Source organism: Diorhabda sublineata, chromosome 4, assembly GCF_026230105.1.
Source record: "Diorhabda sublineata isolate icDioSubl1.1 chromosome 4, icDioSubl1.1, whole genome shotgun sequence".
Taxonomy (NCBI): domain Eukaryota; kingdom Metazoa; phylum Arthropoda; class Insecta; order Coleoptera; family Chrysomelidae; genus Diorhabda; species Diorhabda sublineata.
In genome coordinates this window covers 36,940,515-36,956,310 of record NC_079477.1, presented here as the reverse complement: position 1 = coordinate 36,956,310, position 15,796 = coordinate 36,940,515, and the positions used below count along the sequence as shown (strand labels likewise).

Genomic DNA, 15,796 nt, shown 5'->3' with positions numbered 1-15,796 from the left:
GTAACTTTATATTTTTTAGTATAAATCAAATTGTTTTTTAATGAAACACCCCGTACATTAATCCGAATTTTTAATATCCTTTCCTTCTTCGTTATAGCAGTATAAAGTTGTGATATATTATACGGGGTAGTCAAAAATTAATAACCAATATTATTCATAAAAAATTTTAACATGTGATAAATAAAATTAGATCACTCTGTATATAATTTATCGATTAAATAACAAGTACAATAAATGGCAATCGATTTTTTTTATATAAAAACCAATATATCGTTATCGGAATATACGAGGGGTTTACGATAAGTTGCCTATCGAATTTTCATACAGGGTTTTTCTCTTATTCGGATTATTTCACAAGTTTTTCGAAATGTGCGAATGTAAGATGAATTTTTTCACAATAAATATGAATATTTGACTATACTAGCGAAATATTGATAAAAATATTCAATGGATACCCTCTAACGGGGAAAAAACCGTATATTTATACAGTTTATCGTCCCCGTAACCGTACAGAAGCCTTCCTACGCCATTTTCGTCGTAATACGGGTACCTATACTTCGGCCTGAAACATAATTTTCCACTAAACTTTTTTCAAATAGGAATTTTCCATTTCCCCTGTATAATTTTCATATTTCCCTTATTCTCCCTACCAATTTTTCACTCATACCCACTCACCTTTCGTAATATTGAAAATTTGGGGCCCTAGGTTGAATTGTCGTATCCGTAATGAATACTAAATAGAAGACAGTGAAAAGAAACTGAAATAAATAACAAAATGTTTATAAAATCGGCTTTTATTGATGTAATTATGATTATTTTTATTACAATATGTTCAAAATATGTTTTACTACTCCTATATAACGAAAACAATGTATAAGAAACCAGAAATTCGACGAAATCAACTTCTAACCTCACTTTTGTCTCCATTAGAATCGATTCTATCCGATATTTTACCGCATACTCAAAAATTGACGTAAATAAACAGTTAATAGATTCTAATTCGTATTTACACGTTGCGCCAACTACTAGAATCGATTTGGAATCGATAATATCAAGAATCGATCTTTACAGAAAACGTGAACGAAATTTCCTAACCTAACTTTTTCTCGAAATAATATTTTCAAAGTCAATCAAATTTACTTATATTCTAAAGTGACATTAACTCCATAGGAATGAATTTTTATTAAACTTTAAATTGAAAAAAAATATTTTCTCACTCACCAAAATTAGTTTTGACATTTTTATTGTTGTGCAAAACACTGTGAATGGTTTAATACTAATTTAAAAGAAGCAAAACTGTAGAAAGTGAAAACAACGTGAAAGTTTCCCACTATACATTATAGGGTCATAGCATATACAGTTTATGTAATTAGGAAGGACGATTACGTCGATAATTAATTTTTATAATAGTCTCGATGTCGTAATATAAAAATGAACATTTTGTTTTAATAAAAATGAATTTGTTTTTCATTTTTGTGCATAAAATTTGAAACAAAAACAAAAAAATCAATACTACATAACTTGAAAATATTTAGTCTGAAATTGCGTTAAATTTGGCAACATTTAAATTCCATTTAAGCAATTGAAACCTATGTAAAATAATTTCTCACCCTGTATACTACCCTGCACGATAAATACGAAATTAATTACTTCTCTTACCGCATTTGTCATTAATTATTACCCAAGTTGTAAGTTAATTAAGTAATAGTTCCACTTCTATACGACGTCCTAAATATTTATGAACTCTGCACTAGACGCTTTCACTTTCCTTTAAATTTAAAGATAGTTTCTTTTAAAACCCATTGTAAACACATTCCACAAATAAACGTTATAAAAATGATTTTTCCGAAGGTAAGTCACTTTTTACATCTCTATTTTTCTTTAATAATTTTACTGTTTTCTTTAATACTTTCATTGTTTTCTTCAATAATTTCACTGTTTTCTTCTAATATCAGCCATACTTTCTTCTTTTTTAACTAATTTTCAATCTTCAACACACATTAATGGCAACCAATTTTCTTCTTCTTTTAGTTAATTATCTTGTCATTCTTGATCGGCTTATGTCGAGGGGAAATAGCCACCCTTGTAAAAGACTTAGTTCAATTCAATGTCGCAGGACATCCGGTTCTACATAAAGACCAAATGTGGCCTTTTGATCCAGACGTTGGAATAAGACGTTCCAGACAATATACAGAATTAAATGGGTATCTTGGAGAAAAAGCCATAGAGAGATTGGGGTTAGGTATCGATGGTTTCGATAGAGAAAGGTTAGCGGCGCAAAGAATTAGAGACGCAGGGCATCTAGGAGGAGTTGAATATAACGGTCAAGATGGTTTATAGAAATACGTCAAATAAATATTTAAAAATTTGAGTTTTATTTATATGGCTATTTACTTGATATAAGAAAGGCCAATCTAATTTGCCACTTGTCAATCTTTCCTTGTAAATTTTATTAAAAAGGCTAATATCAGTTGTCAATTGTCAATAATGTTGATTTTCATAGGCATAACAAAATGACTATATTTATGGATTGGATTATATCATAAATACTAAAACTATTTCTACATTATGTATTAACTTCTATTATTATCAAATTATGATAATAGTATTGAAAATATAAACGTAGAATAAATCTATAAATGGAAATATAACTGTCGATTCGATATGAAAAAGGCCAGTACGAAAAGAATAAGTGTGATGAGTCACTACAACTTGTCATGTTTGTCATTAAAAGTAAAGTATAAAAATTGTTATAAACATTAAGTAAATTTTAATTATAAATATAATTTGTTACTATATATACGCGTTAATTCGCACGAAATGTTAATTTCTACGAATATATCACCGAAACATTTAAAGTAGTATGGCAGAGGGTCACAGCAGCGATGATTCAGATCTGGAAACTCATACGGAATTTTCAGGTGTGTTAAGTAAATGGACGAATTACATACACGGATGGCAGGATAGGTACATAGTATTGAAAAACGGTACACTTTCTTATTACAAAAGTGAACAAGAAAGCGGTTACGGATGTAGAGGAGCCCTATCGCTCGCCAAGGCTGTTATAAAAGTGAGGTTATATACAAATAACGAACTTTTATCGAAATATTATCTGCGTGTTCTTTTCTAGCCCCACGAATTTGACGAATGCAGATTTGATGTATCCGTAAATGATTGTGTGTGGTATCTGCGGGCGAATTCGGTTGAAAGTAAACAGAGTTGGGTCGAGGCTTTAGAATCTTTCAAGGTAAGTATTTGTTCTAGCAGTAGCACGACCTATTTTTGTTGTTTTTACAGAAAACGTTGTAAATAAACAATTTCCTTTAGTGTAAACAGGGATTGCCATAAAACTTGATTTATTTTAAGTTTATCTAATCAAAATATTTTAGTTGTGTGATCATCGCCATGAAGTGTTTTAAAGGTCTCTTGTGCGTCAAGGTATTTCAACTCTGTGTAGTTATTTTTGTAAATTTTGAATCATTTTCATATTAGGAAAATCAAAAAATTACAGAAAGTGATAATTAAGGCTTTTATTACACATTTTACATCTAAATTCGTAGATCTAATCACTTCTGAATGTAACACTAAGCATTATTTAAAGGTAGTGTTGTAAATAGGTTATGTGGTGTTGCTACATCTATAATATTTCTTTATTAATGCTACCAATTAGAAAATTTGTTAGATGCTTACCCAGTATTATTTCAATTTAGAACATACTGTATCTGATTATTGTTTATTTTTTGACAAAAACTTTTAAATAGAAAGGTGTTGAGATTACAGTGTTACCTAACTTATTTTTCTTTAGATTTTGGAAATTTTGTTGATTATATGATGTGGTATTGTTGAATGTAATTTTGAAAAATTCAGTTTATTTAGAAATAAATGGACAATGTGGAAAAATTAAAAGTTTGAATTAGCTCAAAAATGTCTTAAATATGTCAAACATTGTGTATATTTCCAATTTCAGCAATCATACTGTATATTATCGAATCAAATTATCACGCCTTTTGTTTGAAAACTGTTTCTTTTGTTTTTTTAAGGAACTGTGAAAATAAGATAATTTCTCAAATAGAAAGATATTGAGGTTACAGTGATGCCTAATTTATTTTTTCCCAGATCTAGGGAAATTTGTTAATTGGATGTGATGTTGTGAAATGTAATGTTTCAGAAAATTCGGTATATTTAGCAAGAAATTGGAAAAATTAGAAATTTGAAAAATCTATAAAACCTAATAAAGTCCCAAATCCATTTTGTGAGCTTTTTCTCAAAAATTGGAAATATTCGATCATTTTTTGAATCTAATCAAAATTCTGGTGATGCCTAATTCCATTTTCTCTAGATTGAGAGAAATTAGATTATTGTCTACAATTTAATCATATCGGGCTTACGGTGCTGTCAAACGTAATATTCCAGAAAAAATCGGGAGATACGAGGAAAATTCGAAAATGTTAGGAAAATGAATTACTAAAAACAGAAAAACGTGAAAAATTCTTAATATCATCTTTTTTTTTAATAAAAATTCGTTTATTGTTATATATAAACAATTTAATTATTATTTGAGTTATTTTAACGTTCACTGTGTATATTTTCAATGTTACTATTCACGCTGTATATTATCGAATAAAGTTATCAAACTTTTTGATAAAGAATCCGCTTCCGCTTGCACAATAACAAATTAATCATGAGTAGTTGTCATTTATTTTCGTATATTTAGTCAAAAAATGTTGATTTTTACTAGAAAAAAAATCGTTTTATTGAAAAGAACGTTTTAATTCAATCGTGGAGGGCGAGCTACCTGAAAAATTCGTTTCCGTTTCCGCTCGCTTACGTTTCCAAGGTTGACACATCGTTCTAGTTGCGTTTTTATCATTTATTATACAGATACATGTCGAATGCTAGACATAAATATGAATTTCTCTACGGTTTTCGTGAAAATTTCATTCCCGCTTCGCATTGGATACCGATGCCCGGATATAAGGTAAAATTTTCCAATTTCCGATGTAAATTTTTGATTTTTCTTTTGTTTAAATAGTTTTCTGCCGAAAAAAATCGGTGAGGATCTGTCAGTTGTTGATATTTTACAGGGGTGGTTTCATAAGTTAATATAAAAGCATTAATAAAGATTGCGACGTTGTCAATTTTATTATTTTTTCTCGAAAACATGGAAAATTCAATAAATTGTTCGAATGCTCGAAAATTTGTAAAGAACTAACTTAAAAACTAGAAAATTCGAAAGAAATACGAGAAAATATGGGGGGGAAATCAATAATACAGTGTTTGAATAAAAGAATAGGAGATAATTCGGGAAAATACAAGAAAATTAGGAATAAAAAACAAAAAATTTGAAAAATAAGTTGAAAGCTAAAAAAACTTGGCTTGAAGGCTTAAAACTGTTCTTGAAAACCAAGAAAATGTTAAAAAATTTTATTGAGACGTTTAAAATGCGAAAAAAAAAATAATTACAAAAAAACTCGGTTGAATCTGAGAAGATTCCAAAAAAAAAATTATATTCGAAAAAATAAGAGAAAATTCGAATGGGATTTTTCGATATACGGAAAATTTTCGGAAACTCGAAACAAAATACAAGAATATTGCGGGAAAAATTGCAAAAAGTCTTCAATTTACGAAAATGCTGGAAAATTGGAAAAAATAAAATATATCGAAAAAATTCGGAAAAAATATGACAAAATTAGAATAAAGATTCTCTTTAATACACGAAAACAGTTGAAAAATTCAAAAACAAACGAAATATGCGAAAATTCGGAAAAAATACGAGAAAATTGAAATAAAACAACTTTAATATAAGAAAAATAAAAAATAAGAAAAAATCTTCAATATATAGAAGAAACATCTTTATTATACAAAAAAATTAGAAAATTTGAAAAAACTATAAGAAAATTAATAACAAATTAATATAGAATAATAGTTGGGAAATTACGAAAAAATGAGGAATGTAAAATTAAATTAAATATGTTAAATATGAGAAAAAATTGGAAAATTAAGAAAAAATGAAAAAAAATCAGTAGAAAATATTTTATATGTGAAAAAAATTGAAAAACTGAGTATAGGAGGAAATTTCTTAAACAATCTTCAATATTACGAAAAAACAAATAAAATTAGAGAAAAACTTGAAAAATTTTTCAATTAGGATAAAAATAGGAAAATTCTGAAATAATTCATCAAATAAAAAACACTTTTAATTCGTGAAAAATGCGAAAATTCGGAAAAAATACCAGAAAATTAAAATAAAACAACTTTAATATACGAAAAATAAAAAATAAGAAAAAAATTTTCAATATTACGAAAAAACAAATAAAAATAAAGAAAAACTAGAAAAATTTTTCAATTAGGATAAAAATAGGAAAATTCGGAAATAATTCATCAAATAAAAAACACTTTTAATTCGTGAAAAATGCGCAAATTCGGAAAAAAATACAAGAAAATCAGTAAAAATACTTTTACATGCGATAAAATTGGAAAAATTTGAAGAAAATTAGGGAAAAAACGATAAATTACGAAAAAAATTTGAAAAAAACGAGAAATTACGAGTAAATTGTGAAAAAATGTAGTTAGTTAGTATACGAAAAGTATAAACAAATTCGATAAAAGAAAATAAAGAAAAATAAAATTCTTATTTTGGGCAAAAATAGGAAAATTCGAAGGAAAAAATTGAAAAAAAATCATCATACCGTATTAGAATTTCCAATTTTATTTTTTGTCATTTAATCGTCCCAAAATGAATAACAAAATAATCAAATCAATTTAATCCGATCAGGTCGAATCTGGTTACGGCACCGGCTCCGAAAACAGCCTGAAACGTCATGGTTCGACTGTCAGTCTGCAATCGAACACGTTCAGCACCGCTTCCGGTAACAGTTTCAAAAAATCCTCGCGAAACGTCAAAGAAAAATTAGCCGAAATAGGCACTTTCAAAGACATATTATGCAGACAAATCGACACCTTGCAAGGGTATTTCGATTATTGCGTTAAGCATGCCAAAAACGGACCGCCCTTCGCGGACAAAGTGCTCGATTTCAAAGGGGAGGCGTTGACTTTCAAATCGACCACTACGGCAGTCATAGAAACCTTGGAACATTGTGCGGAATTGATGACCCAACGTGAGGAATCTTGGCGGAAACGACTCGATAAGGAAGTGGAAAAACGCAAAAGGGCCGAGGCTTTATCGCAATCGTATTTCACGCAAATACAGAAGATCAGAAATGTACATCCGGGACCGGACCTCGAGGTGAGTTTGGAACAATTTCTTTTTCTTTCTTTTTTTTTTTTTTTCAGGTTTTTGTCGACGAAATCGGAATGCGCAATTGTTACTTTATGTAAGGAAACCCGAATTTTATCGCTTTTTTCTAATATCTACTTTATTTGTATGAATGGACTATACTTTTTATGAAATCGTATTGTTGGTCAATTTAATATTTGTTCGTTATGTGTATGAATGGACTATACATTTCCAAATATTGTTTATTTAGTAGATTCTTAATATTTTCACTTTTTGTATGAACGGACTATACTTTTTGTAAAATCTTGCTGGTGGTTCCAATATATCCTTCTAATTCGTATGAATGGACTATACATTTCCAAATATTGTTAATTTACTAGATTCCTAATATTTTCACTTTTCGTATGAACGGACTATACTTTTTGTAAAATCTTGCTGGTGGTTCCAATATATCCTTCTAATTCGTATGAATGGACTATACATTTCCAAATATTGTTAATTTACTAGATTCCTAATATTTTCACTTTTCGTATGAACGGACTATACTTTTTGTAAAATCTTGCTGGTGGTTCCAATATATCCTTCTAATTCGTATGAATGGACTATACATTTCCAAATATTGTTAATTTACTAGATTCCTAATATTTTCACTTTTCGTATGAACGGACTATACTTTTTGTAAAATCTTGCTGGTGGTTCCAATATATCCTTCTAATTCGTATGAATGGACTATACATTTCCAAATATTGTTAATTTACTAGATTCCTAATATTTTCACTTTTCGTATGAACGGACTATACTTTTTGTAAAATATTGCTGGTGGTTCCAATATATCCTTCTAATTCGTATGAATGGACTATACATTTCCAAATATTGTTAATTTACTAGATTCCTAATATTTTCACTTTTCGTATGAACGGACTATACTTTTTGTAAAATATTGCTGGTGGTTCCAATATATCCTTCTAATTCGTATGAATGGACTATACATTTCCAAATATTGTTAATTTACTAGATTCCTAATATTTTCACTTTTCGTATGAACGGACTATACTTTTTGTAAAATCTTGCTGGTGGTTCCAATATATTCTTATAATTCGTATGAATGGACTATACATTTCCAAATATTGTTAATTTACTAGATTCCTAATATTTTCACTTTTCGTATGAACGGACTATACTTTTTGTAAAATCTTGCTGGTGGTTCCAATATATCCTTCTAATTCGTATGAATGGACTATACATTTCCAAATATTGTTAATTTACTAGATTCCTAATATTTTCACTTTTCGTATGAACGGACTATACTTTTTGTAAAATCTTGCTGGTGGTTCCAATATATCCTTCTAATTCGTATGAATGGACTATACATTTCCAAATATTGTTAATTTACTAGATTCCTAATATTTTCACTTTTCGTATTAACGGACTATACTTTTTGTAAAATCTTGCTGGTGGTTCCAATATATCCTTCTAATTCGTATGAATGGACTATACATTTCCAAATATTGTTAATTTACTAGATTCCTAATATTTTCACTTTTCGTATGAACGGACTATACTTTTTGTAAAATCTTGCTGGTGGTTCCAATATATCCTTCTAATTCGTATGAATGGACTATACATTTCCAAATATTGTTTATTTACTAGATTCCTAATATTTTCACTTTTCGTATGAACGGACTATACTTTTTGTAAAATCTTGCTGGTGGTTCCAATATATCCTTCTAATTCGTATGAATGGACTATACATTTCCAAATATTGTTAATTTACTAGATTCCTAATATTTTCACTTTTCGTATTAACGGACTATACTTTTTGTAAAATCTTGCTGGTGGTTCCAATATATCCTTCTAATTCGTATGAATGGACTATACATTTCCAAATATTGTTAATTTACTAGATTCCTAATATTTTCACTTTTCGTATGAACGGACTATACTTTTTGTAAAATCTTGCTGGTGGTTCCAATATATCCTTCTAATTCGTATGAATGGACTATACATTTCCAAATATTGTTTATTTACTAGATTCCTAATATTTTCACTTTTCGTATGAACGGACTATACTTTTTGTAAAATCTTGCTGGTGGTTCCAATATATCCTTCTAATTCGTATGAATGGACTATACATTTCCAAATATTGTTAATTTACTAGATTCCTAATATTTTCACTTTTCGTATGAACGGACTATACTTTTTGTAAAATCTTGCTGGTGGTTCCAATATATCCTTCTAATTCGTATGAATGGACTATACATTTCCAAATATTGTTAATTTACTAGATTCCTAATATTTTCACTTTTCGTATTAACGGACTATACTTTTTGTAAAATCTTGCTGGTGGTTCCAATATATCCTTCTAATTCGTATGAATGGACTATACATTTCCAAATATTGTTAATTTACTAGATTCCTAATATTTTCACTTTTCGTATGAACGGACTATACTTTTTGTAAAATCTTGCTGGTGGTTCCAATATATCCTTCTAATTCGTATGAATGGACTATACATTTCCAAATATTGTTAATTTACTAGATTCCTAATATTTTCACTTTTCGTATGAACGGACTATACTTTTTGTAAAATCTTGCTGGTGGTTCCAATATATCCTTCTAATTCGTATGAATGGACTATACATTTCCAAATATTGTTAATTTACTAGATTCCTAATATTTTCACTTTTCGTATGAACGGACTATACTTTTTGTAGAATCTTGCTGGTGGTTCCAATATATTCTTATAATTCGTATGAATGGACTATACATTTCCAAATATTGTTAATTTACTAGATTCCTAATATTTTCACTTTTCGTATTAACGGACTATACTTTTTGTAAAATCTTGCTGGTGGTTCCAATATATCCTTCTAATTCGTATGAATGGACTATACATTTCCAAATATTGTTTATTTACTAGATTCCTAATATTTTCACTTTTCGTATGAACGGACTATACTTTTTGTAAAATCTTGCTGGTGGTTCCAATATATCCTTCTAATTCGTATGAATGGACTATACATTTCCAAATATTGTTTATTTAATAGATTCTTAATATTTTCACTTTTTGTATGAACGGACTATACTTTTTATGGAATCGTATTGTTGATTACTCTAATGTATCGTCGTTATGTGTATGAATGGACTATACATTTCCCAATATTGTAAATTTACTAGATTCTTAATATTTTCACTTTTTGTATGAACGGACTATACTTTCTGTAGAATCTTGCTGGTGGTTCCAATATATTCTTATAATTCGTATGAATGGACTATACATTTCCAAATATTGTTAATTTACTAGATTCTTAATATTTTCACTTTTTGTATGAACGGACTATACTTTTTATGGAATCGTATTGTTGATTACTCTAATGTATCGTCGTTATGTGTATGAATGGACTATACATTTCCCAATATTGTAAATTTACTAGATTCTTAATATTTTCACTTTTTGTATGAACGGACTATACTTTTTGTAAAATATTGCTGGTGGTTCCAATATATCCTTATAATTCGTATGAATGGACTATAAATTTCGTAGTATTAGATATTTAGTTAGATCTAGATATTTCCACTCTATGTATGAACGGACTATACATTTCCTAAAATCGTGTTTCATGGTCTATAAATTTTACTATATGATGTGATCATTTTACAATATTTTAGTTATGTGTATGAATGGACTAAACTTATTTCAAAAATCGTTTTGTAAGTTGTTTTAACAAGTTTTTTTCCTATATGTAAGAACGGACTATAATTTCACCCGTTTCGTGTAGTTAGACACTTCACTATATCTTTATTATATACATATGAACGGACTATAAGTAATTTTCTATCGTCCAATTAATCTTTTCACTATATCTCCATTATACGTATGAACGGATTATAATTTTTCCTAAAATTGTGTATTCATTCCACCATGTATGAATGGACTATATCTTCTTTAATATCTCTTTATCTAGTCATATTACCACATTGTCTTCATATGTATGAACGGACTATAACTTTTCGAATATCGTGTAAATAATATTTATTCGAATGAACTAACATTTCCTTTTAGAAATTTCACTATATTTCCATTAATAATCGTTCTAAAGGCTAATATATTTATTAAAATGTAACAATAAATAATTTTACTGTATCTTTTTTATATGTTCGAACGGACTGTACCTCCACTAATACCTTTTATTACTATCATTAAAAAAATGTTTGTAATGTTGATCTATCAACAAATATTACCATGTGATCTAAATAACCTAATTTCTTTAAAAACTAGTATAATTATCATATTTGGATAAGTATTTAGATAAAAACCTCACATTTTTTCATCGTTTTAGTGACTTTATTTTTGGTTACTACTTTGAGGTGATATTTAATTATTATTGAAACTTGATTTTTAACTTTGAACTCTCAGTTTCAATTTCAACGTTTCAATTATGATAATTTCACATATTTACATTTGTCTTATCAATGAATAACTAACAGTTATAAACGACTATACATTTTGACCAATTAAATAACATCAATAATCTAATGAAGATAAAAATTATATCAACATTACATGTTACAAGTACTCAGTACGTATTTTGAAATTTGATCTGAAAAAAATATACTTGAATTATTTTGAAGTGACTTTATTCATTTTACTTGAGCCGATCCTGTTCGATTTATAAATTATTCATTAACAATCATTTAAAAAAATTTAATTTAAATTATTTGAAGTGGCATTATTCATTACGCTTGAGCCGATCCTGTTCGATTTATAAATTATTCATTAACAATAATTTGAAAAAATTAAACTTGAATTATTTGAAGGGACATTATTCATATACTTGAGACGATCCTGTTCGATTTATAAATTATACATTATCATTCATTGCATTCGAATTATGATATTCATTCAATAAGGTAGTATTTCATACCCACTTACGTGATTAAATATTTATGGCAAGGTAAAATTTATCATACTGTATATTTATTATTTTGAAATGTGTTTATTTAACGTAATTAATTTTTTTGTAACATATAAACGTTTTATTTCGATATTACGATAAAGAAAGTACATAAATTTATTACTCAGTATAAAAAATTTTTTTCATAGAATCATAGAATTAAATTAAATACAGAGAGACCATCGGATTTTATTACTTTCTGTATGGAACTAATAGCGATCGAATCAGAATAGAAAGTGATAACAGTAGTTAGTATTTCTCTCTATTTTTAGTATTAATTCTATAATTTTCATATTCTTTTCTTCGCAATTTGGTCTTGGTCTATGCGACTACGATCACTACAAAATAGGTTAAAATATTATACGGTAGAGGCATGTCATTAAAAAAAAGAAGAATAACCTAAAATTTACGTATTGTTCAAAGTGGTTAGCTCAGGTTTGTAAAGTGGTAAAAAATACGAAATTAGTTAATTATTCGTATTATATATAAAATGAAACGATCAATTGTGTGTGTAGCCGACCCTGACTACCATCAAACACCCGCGCTAAACATTTATTCAGTCTTCCAACGGCAGTTAAATGTATAACAATTGATATTTCGTTTTTTACGTGGTGTTACAATGAAATTTCGTGGATATAAAATTGTAAGTAAAAATATTTTTGATGCTTCGTTAAAATTAATTAAACTTCGACCTTAATTTTTCGATTTTAATTGTACGTGGTGGTCAAAAAAAAAATCTGGTGTATTCGATGTTTGTTTTCCATAAATCTATGAAAAATTTCGTTTCAAATTGATTAAATTGACGTGTGATTCGAAATCAGGTGATCGTAATTGGTACACGTGGTTTGATATACGAGGTTAAATCGAATGTTTACATTAAAATTACGAATCTATTGTTTATATAGAAGTTAAAATTATTGACCTCAAATAGTGACAATTGCATTCAAATTTATTCGAATTTTTTCAAAAAATTGCATAAATAGTGTGTTTATTACCGTCTAGTTTGGAAAAAATGCGTAAATGGTTTATTTAGCTTAGTGATTTCGATATTTTGAATTGGTGGTTGGTATTTCAACGAAAATTATTGATAATGAGTATTAGTTTTCGATGAATTTTCGTTTTTGCGTGATATTGACGTATGTTTGTTGTTAGGAAGGACCTCACAGTGTTTTGGCCGACGACGAATTTTACGATGCTCTAGAATCCGGTCTGGATAAGATGGAGGAGGAACAGGAATTGAGGGATAGATTGAAAACGGGTCAAATGGTACCCGATACTCCTCCTCCTTCGACGTCGCCCGCTACTTTACACCGACTTTGGCCGGAGGTATATTTAAACATTAATTTGATTAATAATTTGTTTTTTTTTTATGTTGAGAAATTGTGTTTTTCGGGATTTTTTTTTAAGTGACATTATGTGTTATTGAGTAAAATGTTTTATTTTCTAGTTTTCGTTTCTTTTATTGATAAATTGATCTTTATTAATGCCTCACTGTTTGTTTGACAGGTCTTAGAGTCAATATTTCTGTTTTTAGAGCCCATTTCCCACTTAGAACGTCTTCTGGAAACATTACGAACAAGTTCTATGGAAACAAAACTCAATAATTTCCAATAGAATGTCCTTATAACCCATTTGACAGGTCTTGGTGTCATTATTGTCGTCGTAATCGATTTGTTCGCTCTATTTTTTAGTTTTTATGTTAAAATATCTATTTTTAGCACCAGTTTGACATGTTCTAGTATCCTGTTTTGAGGTTATGGATTTTCTATTGTCCTTTTCGATAATCGATTTTTGTTTAGCAAATGACGTTTAGCTATGATCATTTGTCATTTTCAATTTTCTATTGTCGTTTATTGATTATCGATTCTTGATTCATGTGTATGGATTATCGATTATCAACTTTTGTTAGTCAATTCTCGATTATAGTTTGCTGATTATCGATTGACATTAGACGTCTATACATTATCGATAAGATATTTCCTTTTCAAAAAATTCATTTTTCCATCCCGTATATATCCAATTATTTTATTTTTTTATTTTTTGTACATAACCTATAATGTTTTAAATTTCCAATTTTTTTTTTAATAAAAATTTTAGATCGAACACGTGGTACACACCCAAATAGAAATCGCCAAAATGGGTATCGGCGAATGCGGCGTCGGTTGGCAATTATTCGCCGAAGATGGCGAAATGAAAATGTACCGGCGAGAAGAAGAAGTCGACGGTATGGTGTGCGACCCCCTTAAAGCCGTACACGTAGTGAAAGGCATCACCGGACACGAAGTCTGCCATTATTTCTTCACCCCCCAATACCGGTACGATTGGGAAAGTAAGCTACACCGAAAAAAAAATTCCTTAAAGAAAAAACAAAATGACGTGTTTAATTCCAGCCACCTTGGAACACATGACGGTCCTGGAAACCATATCGGAGGACACTCTGGTATTTTTGCAAACCCACAAGAGGATTTGGCCTGCGAGTCAACGCGAAGGACTGTTCTGGTCGCATATAAGGAAATTGCCCAACGAAAAAGATCGAGACGGTCCTGATATTTGGGCGGTGGTCAATAATTCCATGGATTATCCCGGTTATCCTGTAAGGATTGTTTATTTTTCTTGTCGATTTTCCATAAAGCTTTTTCTTCTTTGCAGGCTAACAACGGTAAATGCGTGAGGATTTTCTTGACGGTGTGTCTGTTGTGTCAGACTACCGTCGATCCTCCCAAGGACGGTAAATCGTTGACGAGGGACAATTTATCGTGTAAAATAACTTACTGCTCCGTAGGTACGTAAAAATCCGGTAGATTGGTATTTGAATAGTGTTTTGATGGTTTTATTGTTTTTGTTTCAGTGAATCCCGGGGGTTGGGCGCCGGCTTCGGTGTTGAGGGCGGTTTATAAGAGGGAGTATCCTAAATTTTTGAAACGTTTCACAGGTTATGTCAAAAATCAAACGATACATAAGCCGATTATGTTTTGATCGATATTGTTAAGTCTATTTTATTACAAATTCGTTTGTTTATTATATAAATACTATTAAATATTAAATAAATAATCAAATTTGTTTATTGTTGTTTTTTTTTTGTATTTTCCTGCACCCCATATATTAAAAGATAGGATACTATAATGGGAAAATATCAAAATAAAACTAGGTGCGCCATCTATCCTAGAGGGTCTAAACTACTTCACAAATTCTACTAATGTCTTAATATACAGTTGACTGAAGAATAAAGTTTGGGTATTATCGGAAAGGTGGCGTTGCATGGATTAAAAATTATAACAATGGAAAACTCAACATAATTGATAGGGCCATCTAGCAATCAGATGCCGAAGTTTGGATATATTTTCACGTTAATTTTCTAGACTTTTCACATTTTTATGCTGTAGTTTGGCTATTATCCAACAGATGGTGATACTATTTCACGAATTAATTTTATTGGCGATTCATTTAAATACTATTGTGGCGCCACCTAGCATTAACATACCGAAGTTAGAATCTAGACTCAAGGAAATCTTCTCGATTTTGAACATTTTATGCTGTAGTTTGGCCATTATCTATCAGATGGCGATACTAGTTCACGAATAATTGCATTAATGACCTTTAATTT

The 15,796-nt window shown here is 29.2% G+C and overlaps 2 protein-coding genes across 2 annotated transcripts; one reads left to right on the top strand and one right to left on the bottom strand.

Moving 5' to 3' along the window:
* Positions 1–5: 5 nt before the first annotated feature.
* On the bottom strand, positions 6–1,995 carry LOC130442564 (uncharacterized). Its single transcript, XM_056776774.1, has 3 exons — positions 1,660–1,995; positions 676–758; positions 6–562 (listed from the first exon to the last, which is right to left on the bottom strand). The coding sequence occupies exons 1-3, from the start codon at positions 1,669–1,671 to the stop codon at positions 445–447; spliced, it is 213 nt and encodes a 70-aa protein (XP_056632752.1). The 5' UTR covers positions 1,672–1,995; the 3' UTR covers positions 6–444.
* A 510-nt stretch (positions 1,996–2,505) lies between these two features.
* Positions 2,506–15,254, top strand: LOC130442563 (ceramide transfer protein). Its single transcript, XM_056776773.1, has 8 exons — positions 2,506–3,070; positions 3,131–3,247; positions 6,776–7,246; positions 13,345–13,518; positions 14,290–14,521; positions 14,583–14,785; positions 14,842–14,974; positions 15,041–15,254. Exons 1-8 carry the CDS (start codon positions 2,864–2,866, stop codon positions 15,166–15,168), a joined length of 1,665 nt encoding a protein of 554 aa, XP_056632751.1. The 5' UTR covers positions 2,506–2,863; the 3' UTR covers positions 15,169–15,254.
* The last annotated feature ends 542 nt before the right edge of the window (positions 15,255–15,796 follow it).

Excerpts from the sequence above, each read along its gene's own strand:
- LOC130442564 (XM_056776774.1), bottom strand. Across the intron at positions 563-675 it reads AATTTTCAATATTACGAAAG|GCCGAAGTATAGGTACCCGT; the intron begins GTGAGTGGGTAT and ends ATTATGTTTCAG.
- LOC130442563 (XM_056776773.1), top strand. The coding sequence starts at position 2,864 with ATGGCAGAGGGTCACAGCAGCGATGATTCAGATCTGGAAACTCATACG. Across the intron at positions 3,248-6,775 it reads AGGCTTTAGAATCTTTCAAG|GTCGAATCTGGTTACGGCAC; the intron begins GTAAGTATTTGT and ends TAATCCGATCAG. Across the intron at positions 13,519-14,289 it reads TACACCGACTTTGGCCGGAG|ATCGAACACGTGGTACACAC; the intron begins GTATATTTAAAC and ends TAAAAATTTTAG.